The sequence below is a fragment of the Ochotona princeps genome, chromosome 8 (assembly GCF_030435755.1).
Source record: "Ochotona princeps isolate mOchPri1 chromosome 8, mOchPri1.hap1, whole genome shotgun sequence".
NCBI classification, from domain to species: domain Eukaryota; kingdom Metazoa; phylum Chordata; class Mammalia; order Lagomorpha; family Ochotonidae; genus Ochotona; species Ochotona princeps.
The window spans coordinates 66042469-66065404 of NC_080839.1; the positions used below are offsets into that span (position 1 = coordinate 66042469).

Sequence of the window (22936 nt, forward strand, 5' to 3'; positions counted from 1 at the left end):
AATTCTACCTGAGAGCTCCTACAGACCTCTTCGGAGGGGAGAACGCTGTCAGGACGCCCTCACTCCGCACCCACTCTCACCTGCCGCGTCCCGCAAATCAGGGGGATGCGGTGTCCGCCAAAAGACAAGCCCGCAAAGGGAGGATGCCTGAGCAGCTCTTGTACCCGGAATGAGCCCCAGAGCAGTGCTTAACTCCATTTCCCAGCCTTCCCAGGGTAGCTGCCGCCAGGGCCAGGCACGACTGGGGCGCCTGCGGGACGCGGATTTGCCCCCGAGGACAGGCCTACTAAGTGGCTCCAGCTGAATGCACAAATAGGTTTCGAGTGCAGAAACATTTTTTTTTTCTGGAAATATTGAATTAGAAGTTAAAGGATTCCCAGGAATGTCTTTATCCCTTCCCTCTTTGATCCCGCCCACTAAAAGAACAACAAAAAAGATGGGGAAGAAACTCTATCCTGAACCCTTTCTTGGACCAAGAACCCAAGATGAGTGGAGGAATGGGCCAGAAATTATGGCCGAACTACAGACGCGGTAGAATGTGGACTACAACTCCCAGACACCCGTGCGGCCAAGTCAGAATTTATTGGTCTGTGGGCATACCCGCCCCCTACATGACACATTTAACAACCAATAGGCAGTGTGCGTTGCCTAGTTTACTAGCCACCGCTCGCCTATCAGAAGACCGGAGTCTAAGCTTCCGGTTGGTGCCCTGTGCGTCTGACCTGCGTTCGGGTAAGGGGAGGGAGGCAGGGCGCAGGGAGGGATTGATTGCGTTTGCTCTGTGTATGTGTGTGTTCCTCAGGGGCTGAAGTGTTCTGTGTCTGAAGCTGCCGAGGCCGGCGTGGGTGGGATGCTGGAGGTGGGCGGGGAAGGAGCGTCCGCGTGGGAACGCCCGGAGGCCGCGGGCGCAGTCCGGAAGGGATTCTCGTGGCGGCGTTCGCTGCGGCTCACGAATGGCGCTCCTGAGGAGATTCCGCCACGTGAAGCCGGTGCTTTGTAAAGCGCGAGACCCCGGCCCCAGCCTCACTCTGCAGCAGGTGCGAGCGGGCTGGGCTGGCCCGGTGCTGCAAGAGGGCGAGGTCCGTGAGTCTTGCACCGGCGAGAAAGTGGCTTCCGAACAGCGTGTGTGAAACCTGGACGTGACATGGAAAATGCCGACCCGGGGCAGCGCAGTGCCCTCGTGGCTGCAGTGTCCCTGGAAGCCCTGGGCATGGACCCACACGTGCAGCGGAGGTGCAGCCGGCCCTGCCGGCGATGCGCTGAGGAGGCTGCAGCCTGTTAAGCCTTGCTGCGCCTCAGCTAGCGTTGGAAGGAATTTGTCCAGACCATGTTCTCCTGTGATTATATTTGTTTGATTCTGATTCACTTTATTTCATTTATACTTGCTTGGATTCCGCTGGTTTCCCTTTAACAGTACGATGGAAAACACTTGACAAAGCAGGAGGGTGCATTTAAAAAAAAAAAAATCCCGAAGGATGGAGTTCTAATTCTCGGTCAGTTTTGGTAAACCTTTCTCTTACGGGGTTTTTAAAAAGTTAGTGGAAAAACTTGATTCTGTTTAGACCTGCTAGAAATGTTTCGATTCACCCAGGCCTCTTGAGGTCTCTTTAAAGGTTAAAACCACAATTAGCTGATCATAGCTGAGTCCTAGGACCCAGTGTTTGTTTTAAAGGTCTGTTTATGTTTATTCGGAAGGCGAAGGACAGATACAGAGTTCTTGCATCTCTTGGCTTATTCGTCAACGAATAGCTGCCACGCTAGGAACTGGACCTGGTCTGGTTCAAAGCCAGGAGACCCAAGTGCTTGGTCCATCCACTGGTTTCCCAGGTGCGTTAGCTAGATTGCAAGTGGACCAACCAGGACTTAAACCTATGCCCACATGGGATGTCAGTACCACAGGCAGAGGTTTCACCCTGTGTGCCACAGCATCGACCCCCTCACACAGTGGTTTTTTTCTTTCTCTAAAACATTCAGAGCTCCCGAGTTGAGAAAGTATCCAGGATAGAGTGGCAACAGGCAGAGTTAGCTTCAAGGAAATGTAATTTTAAAAAAATCATTTGAAAGAGAGCTTCCATATATTGGCTTTCTCTCCAAGTGCCTACAACAGCAAGAGCTGAGCCAATCTGAAGCCAGGAGCCCCTTTCAGGTCTCCTACATAGGTGCAGGGGCCCAAGCGCTTGAGCCATGTCCCAGGTGCTAATGCACTGAACTGGATAGGAAGTAGAGCAGTCAGGAAATGAACTGGTGCCCTTGTGGGATGCCAGCATCACAGGTGGTAGCTTTATGTGCTACACCAGAACCAGGCAAATTGTGTGTGTGTGTGTGTGTGTGTGTGTTCGTTTTATTTATTCTCAAATGCTGCACCCGCCAGGCCTGGGGCAGGAGTCTTATTCCAGGTTCCTCATGTGGGTGGCAAGGACCCAAGGACTTGAGCCTTCATCTGCTGCTATCCCCCAGGATGTGTTAGCAGAAAGGTAAAGCAGAAATAGAGCCAAAATTGGAACTCAGGCATCCCATGCGGAATGCCTATATCCAGTGCCTGCTTTCAAATTGTAGTTTTTTTTTTCGAGATAGAGAGGAATTGTATAATTCCTGAAGGTCATCTGAACTTTGGTCCTGGCTCCCTAAGGTACTTTGCTGCCCTATAGGAATTTATGTGAAGAGCATTTAATACTATGATTATCAATTCCCTCCCTTTAAGACTTACTTATTTGAAAGAGAGAGGGGCATCTGTTTGCTGAGTTTGTTGCCCAAATGCCCACAAGAACCTGAGCCAGACTGCAATTAGGAGCCTGTGGTCGGTCAGGGCTTCCCGCATGGATAGCGGTCCTTGGGCCAAGTGCCTGAGCTGTGTCCTGCTGCTTTCATCAGTGCATTGGCAGGAAGCAAACTTGGAAGCAGAGCAGCTTGGGCTTGAACGGGCACTCCACTCTGGGCATCCCAAGTAGTGGCTTAACTTACTACACCACAATGCCTGCCACTACACACCCTTACCTTTGAAACATGCACTGTCTTCTACATTTCAGCTTAGACATTTCCAGAAAATCTTTACCTATTCTGATTTCCAAAGGTGTCTTCCTTATGTTTTCTTCTAATATTTGCTGAGTTTCAGGTCTTACAGTTAAGTCTTTAATCCGTTTTTACCTGATTAGATATAGGATTTTAGTTTCTTTCTCTTTTATTTTTAATTTTAAGATTTATTTTTTTACTGGAAAAGCAGATCCACAGAGAGAAACAGAGAAAAATCTTCCATCTACTGCTTCGCTCCCCAAGTAGCCACAACACCCGGTGCTGAGCCGATCAGGAGCCAGGAGCTTCTTCTGGGTGTCCCATATGGGTGCAGGGTCCCAAGGCTTTGGGCCATCTTCTACTGCTTTCCCAGACCACAAACAGGGAGCTGGATGGGAAGTGGAGTAGCCAGGACATGAACAAGCGCCCATATGGGGTCCTGGCACATGCTGGGTAAGGATTTAGCCACTGAGCGGTAGTGCTGGGCCATGGGGATTTGGTTTCTTTCTTCTCCATGTGAATATCCCAATTTTGCTGCTTCATTGGTTGAGACGCCCCTTGCCTCCATGCATGTTAACTCCTGTTGAAAACCAGTTGATATTGATGTGCAGGTTTACTTCTAGTCAGAAAGAAGGAAATGTAGCACCCACTGGTTCACCCCTCAGTACCCACAGCAGCCAGGGCTGGGCCAAGCCAGAGCTAGGAGCCTGGATTCGAGTTTGGGTCTCTCCCGTGTGGACAAAAGGGATTCAGTTACTTGAGCTGTCTCCTGCTCCCTTCCAGGACAGAAACTGGCTAGAAACATGGAGAGTAGAAGCAGGGCTAGAGCGTGTGGGTAGGGGGTGCACCACTATACACACTGGCCCCCCAGGATTTATCCTGACCCAGTGATCTGCGTGCCTTTTTATATCAGTACCATATTGTTTCAACTGCTATAGCTTTGTGTGTGACAGAGGTTTAAAACTATTCAATTAGCAGTTTACGAAGATTTAGGGCAGGACTCATAATAAAGTCAAAGACCCCAAAGCAGCTCCTTTCTTTTCACTTTGTTTTGAGAGGCAGGTTTTACAAAGAGAAGGAGAGACAGATCTTTCATCCGTTGATTAATTCCCCAAATGATCGCAGTGGCTGGAGCTGAGCCAGTCTGAAGCCAGGAGCCTCTTCCATGTTTTCCATATGGGTGCAATGGCCTAAGGCCTTGAACTTTGTCACTGCTTTCCAAGGCCAATCAGGATCAGAAATGGAGCAGGCAGGACTTGAATCAGTGTCCATATATGACGCCAGCAATGCAGGCAGAAGTTATAGTTACCATGCCATGACACTGGCCCCAAAGCTCATTACCTAATTAGACTGGAGCAGGTTTTTATTTTCAGTTTTATTGGAAAGCCAGATATACAGAGAGAAGGAAAGACAGAGAAGAATCTTCCATCCAGTGATTCACTCTCCAAGTGGCCACAGTGGCTGGAGCTGCGCCAATCTGAAGCCAGAAGCCCAGAGCTGCTTCTGAGTCTCCCACACAGGTACAGGGTCCCAAGGCTTTGGGCCGTCCTCGACTGCTTTCCCAGGCCACAAGCAGGGAGCTGGGTGGCAAGTGGAGCTGCTGAGATCAGAACTGTTGCCCACATGGGATCCTGGTGCGTGCAAGGTGAGGACTTTATGTGCTAGGCTACTGCACTGGGCCCTGGAGCAAGTTTTAAACCATGCTTGATTCACTTCAGCTTTGATTACCACCGTGTCTCCACATCCTGGTCCCAGTTGCACTGTCCAAGAGCTGACCTCACTGGCCTTACTTGCTCTCAAGGCCTAGCTGGGGAGCACTCGTGGCTTTTTCCGAGTTTGGGTGCCTCATGGTTCTGTCGCTAGTGGTGCTGCTGCATGGTGACAGCACCCACTGGTCTGGAGCGCCACCGCTCGGGCGAGCTCTGAAACTTGCACTTGGCCTTGCTCATTTGCTCAGTGTAAGGGATTCGAGAACTGTCTGGACCTGCGGCACCTCAGAATCTTTCAGGTCTTCTGGAACTTTCCCCCGTGGAGGGAGGGTGCTCATCTTGACTCTGAAAGCAGCCAGCCTCGGGCAGACAGTAGGTCTGCCTGCCTATAACATATTTTAAAGTCAGATGGCGTAATACCTCCTGCTTTGTTCTTTTTGCTTAAGATTGCTTTGACTCTTCAGGGTCTTTGTGCTTCCATAAAATTCCAGTCTGAGGGGTAGGGGAGGGCTATCTTTGGCATTTGGTAGAGTGTGCTGAATCTGAATAGCTTTGGGTAGGATGGACATTTTAGCAATGCCCTGAGAGGTATACCTTTTTTTTTTAAGATTTAATTATTTTTATTGCAAAGTCAGATATACAGAGAAGAGAGACAGAGAGGAAGATCTTCCGACCGATGATTCACTCCCCAAGTGACCACAGTGGCTGGGGCTGCGCCGATCCAAAGGCAGGAGCCAGGGACTTCCTCCAGCTCTCCCACATGAGTGCAGGGTCCCAAGGCTTTGGGCTGTCCTCCACTGCTTTCCCAGGCCACAAGCAGGGAGCTGGATGGAAAGTGAAGCCGTTGGGATTAGAACCAGCACCCGTATGGGATCCCGGCACATTCAAGGCGAGGACTTCAGCTGCTAGGCTTTCATGCCAGGCCCGAGGCATACCTTTTGAGAGGCATTTTTGATATACACTGTAGTGCGGTATCACCAAAGGTTTTTTTTTTTTTTTTTTTTTTTTTTTTTTTTGTAGAACTGCAAAATGATGAGACTCCGCTTTCTTAGAAGCTGCTTTTGTCTGACAACACATGGTTCAGATGTTTGGGAAAGCAGAGACTCGTGCTGGGGAGACCTCTTGCCTGTTGCACCCTAATTGAGCGGGAGAAGTGGCCAGAGTAGAAAGCAAGGGAACAGATTTCTTCTTTTTTTAAGGTCTTAACAGTTTATTAGGGTTTTAAGAAAAAAAAGTTTCTTATTGCTGGAGGTAAATACATTAAAATCCACTCTCCTAAAAGCCTCCGTAAGCTTAGTGTCATGTTTGTTTTCCCCTTATTCACAAATCCCTACGCTCTCCTAGTTGCATACTCCCTCAATGACATTAGACTGAATTATAGAGCCTAAAATATTTCAAATTTCCATTAGGAATTCTCTCTGCCCTGGAGAATGTGTCATGCATTATTTATCAATAGAAGTCTTTCAGGAGTGCATAAGTGATATTCGGGGAAGATGTGTATCATCTTCCATTGGGATAAAGAGCTCAGTTTCCTTCATTAGTACTGGCTGGGGACTTACTCTCCATTCAGAAAACCACTGCAGAGCCTTTCAGTGTGACGTCCAAGAAGCACAGCAGGCCACTCGGAGTAAAAGCCTCCAAGAGCAAGGACAGCGCGCTCAGCTTGGAACAGATCACGTAAAAGCACACCACTAAGGCAATGTGCAAAGGAAAACATGTCTTCAAATTTCTTTTTAATTGTGTGTGTATTCTAGAAAAACTGGAGTAGTTTTAGGTCACTGAGAGTTTATTTTCATTTTCTTTGAAAGAGAGGTAATCTTTTTTTTTTAATAATTTATTTTTATTGCAAAGTCATATATACAGAGAGGAGGAAAGACAGAGAAGAAGATCCTCCATCCCATGGTTCACTTGCCAAGCGGCCGCAACAGCTGGAGCTGAGCCGATCTGAAGCCAGGACCCAGGAGCTTCCTCTGGGTCTCCCACACAGGTGCAGGGTCCCAAGGCTTTGGGCCGTCCTCAACTGCTTTCCCAGGCCACAAGGAGGGAGCTGGATGGCAAGTGGGGCTGCCAGGATTAGAACCAGCACCCATATGGGATCCTGGCACTTGCAAGGTGAGGGCTTTCTCCACTAGGCTATCACGCCAGGCCCTTCTCAAATACTTTCAACACTTAGGACTGCGCCAGACCAAAGCCAGGAGCCTGGAACTCAGTGTGGATATCCCATGTGGGTGGCAGGGACCCAAGTACTTGAGCCATCCACTCCCTCTCAGGATGTGTGGTAGTAGAAAGCAGGATGAGAAGTGGATGAGCTGGAGCTTGAACCAGGCAGCACGCTTTTGTGCGATGTGGATACCCAAGCTGTGTCGTAGCTGATGTTCAAAACACCCACCCAGTTCCCTGGATTCACAGTCCTGTGTTCTCTCTTTGACACTTACTAACCTGGGACTGAAAAATATCCACCAGTGTCAGTGGCATAGGTGGCTTGTTGAGAGCTGTTTTAGAGAAAAAGACTAGGATAGATTCCATTTGGAAAGTGAATAGGGGCCAGCGCCATGGCTTAGTAAAGCCTCTGCCTGTAGCATCAACATCCCATTTGGGTATAGGTTCTGATCCGGGCTGCTCCACTTCTCCACTTCAGTCAAGCTCCTTGCTGCTGTGCCTGGGAAAGCAGTGGAAGATGGACCGAGTGCTTGGCCTCCTGCATCTGTGCGGGAGACCCAGAAGAAGCTCCTGGCTTCAGGTCGGACCGGTTCTGGCCATTATGACCATCTGAGTGAGTGAACCAGTAGATGGAAGATCCGTCTCTCTCTAACCCTGCCTATCAAATAAATAAATCTTTTTAAAAAAGTAATACCAAATTAGTTTCTTTCAGTTACAAAAGGGCTATTTGAGTACGTGTTTATGATTAAAAAAACCTTCTCCACAAATTCCTGAAATGAGTCACGATGGTCCACCTTTGTCTCTTCTATCTCCCCACCTCAGTATCTGCTGTGAAGAGCTGGACCTGACCTGTTTCTGCATCTTTATATGATTATACACACACGTAAATGATGCAGCTTCGATGGGTTTGCGTAGCATTATGTTTTCTTAATTCTATTTTGTGAAGATTCATTTATATGTGAGGCGCAGTGCTGGTGGAGCAAGAGACAGAGAGAAATCTGTCCTATGGTTTCCTCCACAGCTGGCTGCAGTGGCCAGAGTGGAGGCAGTCCAAAGGCAGGAGTTTTATCCAATCTCTCACCTGAGTGCCTGGGATCCAAGTACTAGGACCATCTTCTGGTGCCTTTCCAGGCCCTTAGGGAGCTGGTCGGAAGTGGAGCAGCTGGGACTCGAACTGGTGCCCATATAGGATACCAGTGTTTCAGGCAGTGACCTGATCCATGCACTTCAATAACAGCCCATAATTCTATTTCTTTTTTTATTTTTTTTTTTAAAGATTTATTTATTTTATTACAGCCAGATATATACAGAGGACAGACAGAGAGGAAGATCTTCCGTCCGATGATTCACTCCCCAAGTGAGCCGCAACGGGCCGATGCGTGCCGATCCGAAGCCGGGAACCTGGAACCTCTTCCGGGTCTCCCACGCGGGTGCAGTGTCCCAATGCACTGGGCCGTCCTCAACTGCTTTCCCAGGCCACAAGCAGGGAGCTGGATGGGAAGTGGAGCTGCCGGGATTAGAACCGGCGCCCATATGGGATCCTGGGGCTTTCAAGGCGAGGACTTTAGCCGCTAGGCCACGCCGCTGGGCCCCATAATTCTATTTCTTATAAATTTTTTGAAGCTGATAGTGTGTGAATATGGAATTAGATTTTAAAATGATAATAATAAAATGTAAAAAAAATAAATGGGCATATATTGCATGTTATTTTGTGAGTTCATTGCTCTTTAAAAAGTTTCTTTTAAAGATTTATGTATTTATTTTAAAGAGCATCAGAGATGGAGTAAAACAGGGAGGGAGAGACAGAGACCCACACATACACAGCTTCCCTCCACCAGCTCATTTCTTATATGACTGAAACAGCCAGGGCTGGGCCAGATGAGAGCCAGCAGCCAGTAACTTCACCCAGGTCTCCCACATAGGTGGCATGGTGCCACCATCTTCATCATCCTGAACATGCTGGGATCCCATATGGGCATAGGTTCTAATCCTGGCAGCCCCACTTGCCATCCAGCTCCCTGCTTGTGGCCTGGGAAAGCAGTTGAAGACAGCCCAAAGCCTTGGGACTCTGCACCCATGTGAGAGACCTGGAGGAGGTTCCGGACTCCTGGCTTTGGATTGGCTAAGCTCCAGCCATTGTGGCCGCTTGGGGAGTGAACCATGGGATGGAAGATCTTCCTCTCTGTGTCTCCTCCTCTCTGTATATCTGACTTTGCAATAAAAATGAATTAATCTTAAAAAAAAAATTTAAAAGACCAGGGACAAAGATTTCCCATCTGTTTGTTCACTCTCCAGATGTCCAGACAACTGAAGCTGAGTCAGCCGGAAGCCAGAAACTGCTCTTTGTTTAAATTTTCTGTGTTAATGTCAAGGATGCAACTCTTTTATAAAAACAAGACTTGCTTTATTTATATAAAAACAGAGATCTTCCGTCCTCTGATACATTATCTAAATGGGTGCAGCAGTAAGGGTTGAGCCAGTCCAAACCTGGAAGCCAAGAATTCTCTCCTGGCCTCAGGTCCGTGGCAGAGGCCCAAGCAGGGCTCTGTCTTGGCCCATCGCGTACTGCTTTCCCAGGTGCAGTAGCCGGGAGCTGTGTCAGAAGCAGAGCAGCCAGGACATTGACTGGAGCTTTAATATGGAATACCAGAGTAGCAAGAGAGCCAGCTAACTCACTGCTGCGCACAAGCCTTAATGCCAGCATCGTGGACCCAACTGCTGAGGCATCACCTCCGCCTGGAATGGCAGAGAGCTGGGGTCAAACCCAAGCGCTCCCCTCTGGCCTGGGCCCAGTTCCTCCCCATGTTTGTATAACACTTCTCTTCCCTTTCATTCTCTTTGTGGTGAGTATGTCTGCACTGAAAATGATTTATCATGGTCACTGCGTATAATTTTGGAGATTTTTCCACCTCGTGCCAGTTGGAGGTGACAGCTTGACTCTGCTTTTTTTTTTTCTTTTTTTTTTTTTTTAGCTTCATCTTCACAGCTTTGAATAATGCCAAATTAGGACACAGAAGATTCATGACCCAGCTTAAAGGCTAGCCCGTTAGTTTTAAGTTTTTGTGGTTTGTTGCTACAGAGCCTACCATGTCAAAGATTTTATGAAGATTAGAATTTCCATCAGTGTGATTTATATTTTCATTTAAATTTTCATTAGCCATCTGCTGGGTCAAAAAGAAGATAATGCTTTCTTTATGTTACATGGTGATTTTATCAGCTAATTCTCAAAAGCCAATTATGTGAAACATCTTGTTTTTATACTCAAGAAAGCTTTCATTAGTGTAACTTTTTTTCCTAGACTTACCTACCTACTTTTTTCTTTTTTATTAATTTTTTTGGAAAGGCAGAGAGAAGCAGACTCAGAGAAAGATCTTCCATCTGCTGGTTCATTCCCCAAGCAGCCACAGTGGCTGAAGCTGAGCCCATCTGAAGCCAGGAGCCTCCTCCAGGTCTCCTGTGCAGGTGCAGGGTCCCAAGGCTTTTGGGCCATCTTTTGCTGCTCTTACAGGCTACAAGCAGGGAGCTGGATGGGAAGTGAAGCAGCAGGGGCACAAACCGGTGCCCATATGGGATCCTGAAGCATGCAAAGCAAGGATTTAACCACTAGGCTATCACACCAGGCCTCCTAGTCTTTATCATGCAGTATATATCAAGTGAATGATGAAATTTCCAAATGTGCCTGAGGCAATTTTAACTTTAACTTGAAGAATATCATGTTTGTATCTTTAAAAAAAAGATTTATTTTATTTTTATTGGAAAGTCAGAACTACACAGAGGAGGAGAGATAGAGAGGAAGATTTCCCATCTGATGATTCACTCCCCAAGTGGCTGCAATGGCCAGAGCTAAGCTGATCTGAAGCCAGGAGTCCGGAGCCTCTTCTGAGTCTCCCACATGGGTGTGGCATCCTAAGGCTTTGGGCCATCCTCGATTGCTTTTCCAGGCCACAATCAGGGAGCTGGATGGGAAGCAGGGTTGCCAGGATTAGAACCTATGCCTGTATGGGATCCCGGCGCTTGCAAGGTGAGGACTTTAGCTGCTAGGCCACCACACCGGGCCCTATCATGTTTATATCTTGAAGTAAATATCCAAACATTACTGCTCAGCTAAGCAGTATGCTTTATTCTCTGGATTCACTCTGCATATCTTAGGTGTGTGTGAACACATGCAAGTTATCCTGTGCGTGTTCAAGACATGAAAGGTAGTAATTCCAGATAATAAGCTGAGCTGTCACATGTGTGAGTCAGGGTGTCTCTTCTAGACAGAAGATTAACACTTCCTAGAAGAGTTGCTGTGTTTATTGTTTAGAATGCACTAGGCATTGTGACGATGGAAAGTTATAACTGGAAGGAAATAGAGCAGGAGAGATGGGTAGGTACCACAGACAGGGACTTGGGCGTTAGCCTCTGCCCAGTGCTCTCTAGCCTAGTGTTCTATGATGATGAAAGTGTTCTGTCCTGCACCATCCTGAACATATGCACCACATATGTTCCTGACCACGTGCAGTGGGTCTGATGTGATCAGGAGTCGAGTTTATTTAGTGCAGATGCTGTTAACTGCTCCACTGAGCAGCATGTCTATAAACAGTGAGTATCAGCATCACGCTGAAGCTGATAAATGGTAGAAAGTAGACTAGAAGAGCAGGTGTTTCCCATCCAAGTGCTAACCAGGCCCAACCCCGCTTAGCTTACGAGATCAGACGAGATCAGGCGCGTTCAGGGTAGTATGGCCGTAGACAAGAGAAGGTGTTTGACTTGATGGATAAGATGGCCACATCCCACGGGACACCTGGCTCTGGCTGCAGACTCCAGCTGATGTAGACCCTGTCACAAGTGATGGCTGAAGGAATTGGTTCCAGACACCCACGTGGGAGACCTGGATTGAGTTCCAAGTTCCTGGCTTTGACCCAGAAACTTTGGCATTTGAGGAGTGAACAGCAGATGGGAGCTTTTCTTCGGTCTCTCTGCCTCTCAGTAAGCAAGATAATTAAGCAAAGAGGAACTACAGGAAGAAAGCTTGTTTAGGGGGAGACTTGAGGTCCTATATTTAAAGTAATGATGTTTTCTGATTCTGGACAGTGCTGGTTGGAATGACAAGAAGGACTAAATTCAAGAGAGAATTCTAAAAATTTTGAGGAGTTAACTGAGGAAGCAGAAGGAGAAGGCTGACTGAGACTCAGCTGGGAGAATGAAGGATGCTGATGTCATCTGAAGAAACTGGAAAGTTACTGTTGAGAGAGAACTTTTTTGTGTCACACACATTTAAGTTTGAGGTGGACGTGGGCGGGGCTGATGTCAGCCGGAATACAAAGCCTCCCATGTACTTGAATGTCACCGTAGCTCAGCAGAGTAACGCAAAAGAGCTTTCACCTGAGAGTGACATACATGAGAGGTGTCGGTGGGCACCAGGGAAGTGGGTAACCCTGAAAGGAAGAGAAAGGAAAAGTTGGTGAAGAGATTAGGGCAGATGTATATTGCTGACTTGAGGTTCCCGGGAATGAATGCCATGTAACTTAGGGTTCACGTGGTTTGTGATCCCTGCGTGAGAGCTGGGCCTCCTTCTCTGTGACAGAAGCCATGGTGGAACATCCTCTCTGCTTCCCTCCCGGGGCAGCTAGATCCGCGAGCCACAGGCAGGTTTCCCTGATGCAGAAGACAACACAGTTGCTGGCAAGTGAAGCTGGATTCTCAGCAACTGAAGTGTGCTTCAGGAATAGCAACAATGGTTAATTCTGCCTCATTTGGCTCTTGCTGGTTTCCTGAGCCTGATTGCCTATTTTTCCTCCCGTTAGCAACAGCAGCAAAAAGTTACTTGAGAGACATAGCGAGAACCCACATCTGCAGATTCACTCCCCAAATGCCAGTGGCCTGGACTGAGAGCCAGGACCACAGTTCAGGTCTCCCCTGTAGGCAGCAAGAACCAGTCCCTCGAGTTATCACTGCTGCCTGCAGGAAGCTACACATCGAACCTTCAAACTCTGGTGTGGACACAGGTGTCTCAGCCAGCATCTTAAATGCTAGGCCAAAGACCTGTCCTGTGTTAACATTGTTAAGTGTACAGTTCCTTAATGTTAGATATAGTCATAACATTGTATAGCCATCACCACCATTCACCTCCATGTTTTTTGTTTTGTTTTTGTCTAATAAAATAGTCTCGAGTCCAACACGATGGCCTAGTGGCTAAATCCTTACCTTACATTTGCTGGGATCCTATGTGGGCACTGGCTCATGTCCCAGATGCTTCGCTTCACTTCAGCTCCCTGCTTGTGGCCTGAGAAAGCAGTCGAGGACGGCCCAAAGCGTTGGGACCCTGCACCCATGTAGGAGACCTAGAAGAAGCTCCTGGCATCAGAACAGCTCAGCTCCAGCCATTACAGCCACTTGGGGAGTGAACCAACGGATAGTTTCTCTCTGTCTCTCCTCTCTGTAAATCTACCTTTCAAATAAAAATAAATAAACCTTTAAAAAAGTTTCTGCACCAGTGAAACGGAATCCTCATCTTCCCTCTCCTCCCTGCCATGTTACTTTCTGCCCAATTTTGATCAAGTTAGCCAGAACAATTTCTGTTGTACCCATGAGCCTAAAACCCACTTTTCTTTTTTTTATTTCAAAGAAAAACCATGGCACATGCAAAGCACTGGGTGTGTTTGTAGGGTTCTTCAACAGCTTCAAAGACCACTCACCAAATTGTTGATGGTGATGGTGTTGTTATCAAGACCTGACGACTTGGGAAGATGAGTGGGCGGGCTGGCATGAGGTGGTTTTCATTTTACATATTTATATGTCCTCTGGTTTGCTGACATTTCATTGAAATGAGCCTGTCCTTTAGTAATTCAAATGCCTGGAGAGGAAACCTTGTTGAAAATGAAAAAGTTCATGGAAATTGCCTCTAACCTACTTTACATTATTGTGAAGGTGGCTGCAAAAATCGCAGGGAATATCAAGATGTTCTGAAAGTTATTAGGTACTGCTTAAAAAAAAAAGATTTATTTATTTGATAGGTAGACCAGCAGGGCAAGACAGAGAGGAAGGGAGAGATCTTCCAGCCCCTGATTCACTCCTACAGTGGCTGTAGAGGCCGAGGCTCAGGTGTAACCTGAGAGCCAGGAAAACCCACATCCTCCCTGTGGGTGGCAGCTGGAAGCAGGAGCTGGAGCCAGGAATTGAACCCTGGCACTCCAGTATGGGATGTGGGCAACCTAACTGCTAGGCCAAACGCTTGCCCCCATAATCTTTTGATTTGAAATTATCCACCTGCTGTATTAATTCCCCTGTGCCTGTATTAATCTGTGAAGGATCACAAGACTGTTGTCTTATAAAACAGCCAATGTTCTGGAATTGTCTGATGGTCTTTTAGTGACGTAACTTTTCTTCTTGATCCTTTCAGATGAACTTGACTGGAAATGCAGAAGTTGGGCAAAGGGAAGCTGCTGCGGAGTGGACTGAATGCTCTCCATCAAGCAGTGCACCCTGTCCACGGCCTTATCTGGACAGATGGGAGTCAGGTGTTCCTGACTGACTTACGGCTTCATGATGGAGAGGTGAAGTGTGGGGCCTCCAAAGTCATTGCGCGATTCGAGTATGTCTGTGGGCTCTCCTGGGCCCCGCAAGGGGCCACTGGTGGGCCCGGTCTGCTGGCAGTCCAGCACAGGAAGCATGTCACTGTGTGGCAGGTGAGACCCAACGTGCCGCAGGTGAGCGAACAGCTGATGTCGGTGTGTGAGATTAGGGAATCGCTCCCTGTCCTCCCCCAGGGCTGTGTGTGGCACCCTGAATTTGCTGTCCTCACTGTGCTGACTGCCCAGGAAGTCTCGGTTTTCCCTAACATTGAGTATGACAGTTCCCGGGAAAGCGTGAACTTTGGTCCCTGGGGCCGTGTCCACTGTGCATGTTGGACCCAGGATGGCCAGAGGCTGGTGGTGGCAGTAGGCAGCAGCCTGCACGCATTTATCTGGGATGGTGCTCGGCACACTCTCCTCCGGTGCTCCCCAGTGTTCCAGCTGGACAGCGCTGTCCGGTGCATCACGGCCACTGTGTACACACAGGTTGCTGTAGCAACCGAGCTTCCACTAGAGAAGATCTGCAGCTTAAACGCATCTGACACCTTGGACGTCCCACCCATCGGGGAAAGCACCAGCCTGCATACATTGCCAGTCGCCAGCGAGATGTCTTGTGTGGATAAGGGGGAACCTGCTTCTGAAACTGGTCGTGAAACCTCAGCACCGCCCATCTCCTCAGACCCTCTTGATCTCACTCACATCCGTTTTGGCTGGTCCAAGTCTGAGGGGAGTTCTCTGATCTGTCTAAGAAAAAACGACTGCTTGATGGGACCCGGCCAGGATTCCTCACATATGCTCCTTGTGGATTTTGAGAAAAGGGCGATCGTGACAGGAAGGGTCAGTATTCCAGGCATTCTGGTTCCTGATCTGGTTGCGTTTCATCCCTGCTCACAGGTGGTGGCTGTGGCTTCCAACACCTGCAGGACGATCTTGATTTACTCCTTTATCTCAGCTGCCATGCCCATCATCCAGCAGATTCAGCTGGACAGCAGCGAAAGGCCAAAAGGCCTTTGTTTCCTGACGGAGAAGTTGTTGCTGATCTTAGTAGGGAAGCAGGATTCCTCTGACATGGCCTTTCTTCCTTCTTCAGAATCCGAGCACTACGTCATGCACTTGAGCATCAGAGAAGTCACGGGAGAGGCGTCTCCGGGGACCTTGAGTGAAGGCCAGAGTGCCTGCTTTCCCTTCAGTGCTCTGTTAGAGAAAACCCCTATAGAGATGTCAGCCCAAAGTCTCCCCCGCGATTTTTGTCACCAAAACGGAGGGCTCTTGTTGGCAGCCAATAGTAGAGATCAGAGTCAAGGGCCCAGAAGAGCCCTTATTAAAGAGTTCCCAAGCCCTGCCTCCAGTGTCGGGGATGGTTCCATGGGCCTGGACATTCTGCCGAGGCCCTCCTGGGCATGGACCACACTGCCTCAGCCCAGTGGAGACCCGGAGCACACCAGCACACCGGAAGCTGCTAACCTGCATCTAAGAACGAACTTGGAGCAGGAGAAGGGAAAGCGGCAGGTGTGGGAGGAACTGGCCACGCTGTCACAGAGGCTGATGGAAGTACAGCGCGGTCTGTCTGAACTCGTGGAGCTGGTGCAAAGCGGGAAGACGCGGCCCACCGTGTACCCTCTCTCCCAGAACCCCCCTTTCGTCCACATCCTTCACCAGGTGGGCCCTGTCAGGCACGGCCTGAGGCTACTGCAGCCAGTGACTACTGTGGGAAACATTCAGGGGGCCTTCAGGAAGTCTGTGGAAAAATAGAATTAAAAGATGTGTCTATTTTTGTGCAGCAAATTTCCAGATCTATGCAATTTTTCTGTCTTGCACATTTTCCACAGATTTCAAGGATCCCTCCTGCATGCTGTGGAATTCTCCCTTGTAGAACAGAGGACTCTCCGTTTTTTTGCTGGAGCTACATAATACTCTTTTCTCCCCCTAATTACCAAAATAATATATATTCAGTGATGAAGAAGTTTAACCAGCACAGGAGTGTTGAATGTCGAAAGTAAAGAAATCCTCTAGAATCCAACCTGTAGGGAGAACCATAGCTACAGTTAGATAGCCTTGTTTTTCCTGTGCTTTCACTAATTTTTTTTTTCAATTTAAAAGAGATATCTAAAAGGAAAAACAAGCAAAAAAGGTATAATATCTCAATAGTTTTATTTTCCTTTAAAAGGAATGATTGTATCAAATGATACACCTATTTGTTAAACATTTGTGAATGTGACATCCTGTATCATTTTGACAAGCTGTCTGAGCTCCTTCCCATCCACTGGTTCACTCCCCGTTGAATGCTCACAGGGGCCAAGGTCAGAGCTGAGGCCAGGAGTGCAGTCTAGGAGTGCAGCCAGGAGCCAGTGCATCCTTGGCTCCTCACTGCTGTTTCCCAGGGTCACAGCCAGATGCAGAGCCCAGGGACTCTGATCAGGGACCCAGGCATTTGTTGTTTTGTTCTTTTAAAGATTTATTTATTTTACAGGCAGAGTTACTGAGAGTGAGAGAGGTCAATCCTCTACCCATTGGCTCACTTCCGGAATGAGCACAAGGGTTGGGACAAAGCCCAGAAGCAGGATCCTTGCCCAGATCCCCGCGTGGGTGGAGGAGACCAAGCCTTGAGCTGTTTCCTCAAGTGCATTCGCAAGGAGCTGGATCCAGAGTAGAAGTCAGAACTCCCCGGTGCTTGTGTGGGATGGTGGCATCACAGAGCTGATCTGATGTGGAACAACGAGCCAGGAGCTTCTTCCGGGTCTCCCACTTGAGTGCAGCATCTCAAGGGTCATCCTCTGTTGCATTCCCAGGGCACAGGCAGGAAGCTGGATGGCAAGTGGAGCAGCTAGAACACAAACCGGCGCCCATGTGGGCTCCTGGCACTTGAAGGTGGAGGATTAACTGGTTGAACCATCATACCAGCGCAATTAGTAGACATTCTTAAAGCAGTTCATCTTGCCATAGAGAGTATAATCTATCTTTGAAATCATGTTTTAACCACAAAGTTGTGTAACTCATGAGACCTCCTTAAATGCTTAGATGAAGATATTGTTCCAAATAATATATAATTAGAACATTTTAAAAAATATGTTTATTTTTATTTATTTATTTGAAAAGCAGATGAGGGGGAGAAGTCTTTTTTTAAAAAAAATTTATTTATTTTTATTGCAAAGTCAGAAATATAGAGAGGAGGAGAGACAGAAATATCTTCTGTCCGATGCTTCACTCCCCAAGTGACTGCAATGGCCGGAGCTGAGCCAATCCAAAGCCAGGAACCAGGAATTCTTCTGGGTCTCCCTCATGAGTGCAGGGTCCCAAGGATTTGGGCCGTCCTCGACTGCTTTCCCAGGCCACAAGCAGGGAGCTGGGTGGGAAGTGGGGCTGCTGGGATTAGAACCAGCACCCATATGGGATCCCGGCACATTCAAGGCGAGGACTTTAGCTGCTAGGCCACTGCACCGGGCCTGGGGAGAAATCTTTAATTCTCTGGTTCATTCCTCAGTGCCCATAAAGGCCAGGGTTGAGCTGGGTGGAAGTCAGGAGCCAGTGGCTCCAGGAGGGTCTTCCATGTGGGTGTGAGCCTGCCTTACAAGGTGTCTGTTAGCAGTCAGCTGGAATTAGGAGCCAAGTCAGGGACTTGAACCCAGGCACTTCAGTTTGGAATGTGGGCTTACCAAGTGCTGTGTTACCCACCCCAGACGCAGTAGTTTCTGTTCTGTTATGGGAGTCTGTTCTAAGAGTGTACGTTTGTGGGTCCAGTGCCGTGGTGTAGCAGAAAAGCTGCTGCTGCTGTGGTCATTCCTGGTGTTGGGCTGATCCCTGGGCAAAGAGGAAAGCAGAAGGGAAAGGCAGGAAGAACTGTCAATGTTGTGTTGTGTTGTGTTCTGCTCCTCCCTCCAGTGTGTTAAATAGCCCTACCGGAGCTCCTTATTGAAAACCCCAAGTTGGGCCCAGCATAATGCTCAGTGGCTAAATCCTCCCCTTGCACACGCTGGGATCTCATATGGGCAGCATTTCATGTCCCAGCTGCTTCACTTCCAATCCAGCTCCCTACTTGTGGCCTGAGAAAGCAGTAGAGGATGGCCCCAAAGCCTTGGGACCCTGCACCTGCATGGGAGACCCAGAAGAAGCTCCTGGTTTCTGGCTTCGGATCGGCCCAGCACCGGCTATTGTGGTCACTTGGGCAGTGAACCAGCAGATGGAAGATCTTTCTGTGTCTCCTCTCTGTAAATCTGCCTTTCCAATATAAAGAAATAAATATTGTAGATTGTGCTGCTGCAAATGTAGGATTACAAAGCCCCTTCTCATATGCAGATTTCATTTCTTTTGGGTATATTCCTAGGAGCGGGATAGCTGCGTCATATGGCAGGTTTGTTTGCAGTTCTCCAAGCACTCTCCCTACTGATTTCCATAGTGGTTGTACTAGCCTGCACTCCCACCAGCAGTGAAGGAGGGTGCCTTTCTCCCCACGTCTACGTCACCAGGTGTTGTTAGTAGAGTTCTGTATGTAGGCCAGTCTCACTGGAGTTAAGTGGTACCTCAACGTAGTTTTCATTTGTATCTCCCTGGCACTAGGGAGCCTAAGCATCTTTTCATACGTCTGTTAGCCATTTGAATATGTTCTTTTGAAAAATGTTCATTTCCTGTGTCCATTTTTTCAGTTTTCTTTAACTGTCCCTGGGTTTCTGAAACTCTTTGTAAATCTTGGAAATTAGTCCACTATCACTTGTGTAGTATGCAAAAATTTTCTCCCATTCTTTTAGTTGCTTCTTCACTTTGTTTTCTTTGTTGTACAGAAGCTTTTTAGTTTGATGTAGTCCCTTTTGTTTATTTTGGCTTTGACTGCCTGTGCTTTTGGTGTCTTTTGTAAGAAGTCTTTCCCCATTCCTATTTCTTGGAGAATGCTTCCTATGTTTTCTTTTAATAGTTTGATGGCTCCTGGTTGCGGGTTTAGGTTCTTGAACCATTTAGAAATGATTTTTATATAATGTGACAGGTACGGGTCTTGCTTCTTAATTCTGCAAGCTGCTACCCAGTTGTCCCAACAGCATTTGTTGAATACACCAGACATGGAAACAATCCAGATGCTAGTCCAAAGAGGAGTGGTTAAACAGACTGTGGTACGTCTTCTCCATGGAATATTACTCAGCCATTTAAAAGAGTGAAATTATGTCATTTGCAACTACATGGTCCCAACTAGAGACCATTATGCTCAGTGAAATAAGTCAATCCCAAAAGGACAAATATTGTATGTCCTTTATAATATAAGGAAACCATCATGTAAATTGCAAGTTCGATAACTCTTTCCATACTGTTTTTGCTGCATCCCATGTGTTTTGATGTTTTTTATTTTATTTTCGTTTCTTGCAAATACTTTTTTTTCTCTTGTCAAATTCATTGCTGGCTCATTGATCTCATGGTGACATCATTTTACCCAAGAGGCTTTTGTGTTTTCTTTTTGTCACCCATGCATTGGTTATTCCGTGGTGCGTTTTTTCAACTCCATAGTGCTGTAGTTTTTTATTCTTTTGTTTTAACTTCATACCTGTTGTTGACCTTATTTCATGGCTTCTCATTTAAGGGAATGTATAGTGATGGAGTAGTAGAGACTACCATGTCCAGATGTAAAGATACAATACAGTATACATCCCTACTTCCAAATCAAAGATGGGCTGCCAATGAAACTGTCGGACATATCTAAACAATGGGGTGCTAGACTTTCTGACATTGTCTGTACCGGCAGTGTCGGGCACACTTAAATAACAGACTGATGGAATTATAACTCCTTATGTAGGACTATACTATTGTAACAATATGGGGAAAATCAGTTGGGTGTGAATTTAGGGAGGAGGAATCCCAGACTCTATGAAATTGCACCATAAGATTCAAAATTAAAAAATAAATAAACGAAGTGTAGTTAATAGTGGTGATAGGTCAGTAGTTCCCACAAACCTGTTCACTTTCCGTTGACCGTTCTGCTCTGTGTCCATCTGCTTCACTACTTGCCTGTTTCTTCCTAGCAGCCCTGTGGGGCAGGTCCCGTGGGCAGAAGGGCGATGCTGCTCTGTGGTGGCAAGCTGCGGCTCAGCGCGCTCCAGCAGACCTTTGGCCTCGCGACGGTCGAGATGCTGCACGGTAGGTTCGCTTCAGAAGCCAAACCTCCCACCCCCCCTCCACCCTCGGTGCTGTAACTTCAGAAATAAGGAAAATGCAAGGTTCGAGCTGTTCCATGATGTATTGGGTAGCAAGTGTTACTCACCTGCTGTAGACCAAAGCCTGTTATAGGAGCCAGACAGCATGGGAGATGTGGGTGCTGCCTTTAGCATCCTACAGATTCTCTGGGAAAATTACACATGACTAGAAAGGTGGCAGCAGGCCACCTGTAGCTGCCAGGACATCACACACTCACAGGTGCCTGTTGCGCTCAACAGACAGAGCACAGCGGTGTTGCAGACTTCTTAGACAAGGGGCCGTCCTGACGTGGAGCCAAAAGGGACTGAGGGGCTCTCCTGATGGCAGGACCAAGTTGTGACCCTTGACGTGATGTGGAGCAAGATTGTTTTCATAGACCACATTCTCTTACCTGTGGTCTACTTAAGTGAGCAGAAAACACCATTTATAACTATTTTTGACGGATGCACTTATGAAGTAGCTATCATATTTTCTTTCTTTCTAAACTTTGAGAAAGAGGAGTATGGCTAGCTTCCAGGTAACTCCCCAAATGTGCGCCCTAGCTCTAAACCTGGGGTGGGAGCCAGGAGCGTGCCCTCTGTGCAGAACCCCCAGGGTGGTAGGAGCCCAGTGCTGAACCCCCACATCGTGCCCCCCTGCCTCCCAGTCCACGCCTTGGCAGGGAGCTGGAGTCTGGAGTGGCGCTGGTGCAGGCTGCAGGCAACGTTCCAGACCTCTAGCCACTCTGCCAAACACGCCTTTTCCTGCCTTTTTTATTTTTTAACATTATGGTGATTTGTTTTTTCACCATTACAAATAGTACCAAGGAGAACTTTGTGTATATTTTATGTGTTGGTGTGTGTGTATTTTTTTCAAAGATTTATTTGTATTGGAAAGGCACAGTTACACAGAGAGACTCTTGTTGACTGATTCACTCCCCAAATGATCGCATTGGGAAGCCAGGCTGATCTGAAACCAGGATTCAGGAGCCTCCTCCGGGTCTCCCACATGGGTGCAGGGTCCCAAGGACTTGGGCCATCCTCCATTGCTTTTTCAGGCCATAAGCAGGGAACTGGATGGGAAGCAAAGATTCTGGGACACAAACTGGCACCCATGTGGGATGCTGATGCCTTCAGGCAGTGGATTGGCTCGTTGAGCCATCGTGCAGGCCCCAGGAGTGTAGATTTTCAGAAGTGAAGTCACCAGGTCAAGAAGGAAGACTTGTGTGATGAGCCAAACACATGGGAGACACCCCGTCACCTGGTGCCTGCCCCACTTCAAAAGCCCCGTTTGTAGAACAAGGTAGACTGACGGCGCACATGCTTTCTTGGCTTTGCAGACTCCTGCTGGGTCCTCCTCACCGCCGACAGCGAGGGCTTTATTCCACTGACCTTCACCACCGCCCAGGAGGTAGTCGTGAGGGATGGCTCTCTACCCGGGTCCCGTGGCGTCAAGGACTCCAAGCATGCCGATCCTGCTGGAACCTCCAAAGCCCTCATTCCCCAGAGTTCAGCCCCCACAGAACTGCTCTAGCCTCGGGGCCGGAGCAGCGGCAGAGCCTGGCAGGTGGCACCACTCCAAGCTTGCTCTGTTTTCCAATGAGGACTCCGCCTGTCACACAGGTGAGGTGCCTGCCGCAGTGGGCCCTGCCACTTCTCCATCTTGTACCTGGACCAAGGCCCGCTGCAGGTCATGGGTCTGAACGTGCCAGCTGGCTCAAAAAGGGCATGTTTTGGAGTTCACATCCCCAGCTCTTTTGTCTAGGGACAAGATTCCCAGAACACACCAGAATCCTGGTACAAGATGGGTTGTGCGTTAGGTTTCTCTGGGGGCTTTGCATCCCGCCACATCCCTGCTGTAAGGAAGCTGTCTCGAGAGCACTTCAGAGATCCACGGATTCGCTCTAGACCCATCACCGGGCTTCAAGAGGACAAAGGGCACTCAGAAAAGCCTGTGTTGCAGTCTGCTTGGTAAGCCCTCATGGCAGCAGCCAGCAAAGTTGGTACCAACCTGGCTGGTCTCTGTCCCCGGGGCTGCCTGACACGGTCAGTGCTGACGCAGGCCAGCCCTCTTGGGACTTAAGCCTGACCCTTGTGCTTCCTTAAGCAACTGAGCAGAGGACGTTGGGAATATCGACAAATCTAAGGTCATTTTTTAAAAAGTGCCAGGCGAGGTTACCTACCTACTGTGGGCCAGCCTAAGAGCTAGAGCCCATCTGTTTCCACCAGGCGTGCTGCTGCTCACTGCTCTCTGGCCTCCGTGGGCAGGTGAACTGGCTCAGGCAGCAAAGGCCCATTAGCACGTGTGCACTTCTCCCACCTCCATTACAGTTACCTGGAGAGAGAACGTAAT

The 22936-nt window shown here is 48.2% G+C and overlaps 2 protein-coding genes across 4 annotated transcripts in view; one reads left to right on the forward strand and one right to left on the reverse strand.

The window, feature by feature from the left end:
- UBXN2A (UBX domain protein 2A) overlaps nucleotides 1-22936 on the reverse strand; it is a 208826-nt gene that overhangs the window by 130445 nt on the left and 55445 nt on the right. The window lies entirely within an intron of this gene.
- WDCP (WD repeat and coiled coil containing) lies at nucleotides 599-22831 on the forward strand. 2 transcript variants are annotated; one of them, XM_004582859.2, is made up of 4 exons: nucleotides 599-732; nucleotides 14263-16093; nucleotides 20434-20548; nucleotides 21924-22831. In XM_004582859.2, exons 2-4 carry the CDS (start codon nucleotides 14279-14281, stop codon nucleotides 22115-22117), a joined length of 2124 nt encoding a protein of 707 aa, XP_004582916.2. In that variant the 5' UTR covers nucleotides 599-732; nucleotides 14263-14278; the 3' UTR covers nucleotides 22118-22831. The 2 variants fall into 2 exon arrangements, with proteins under 2 accessions (XP_004582916.2, XP_058524191.1); XM_058668208.1 differs by having other exon boundaries at nucleotides 20437-20548.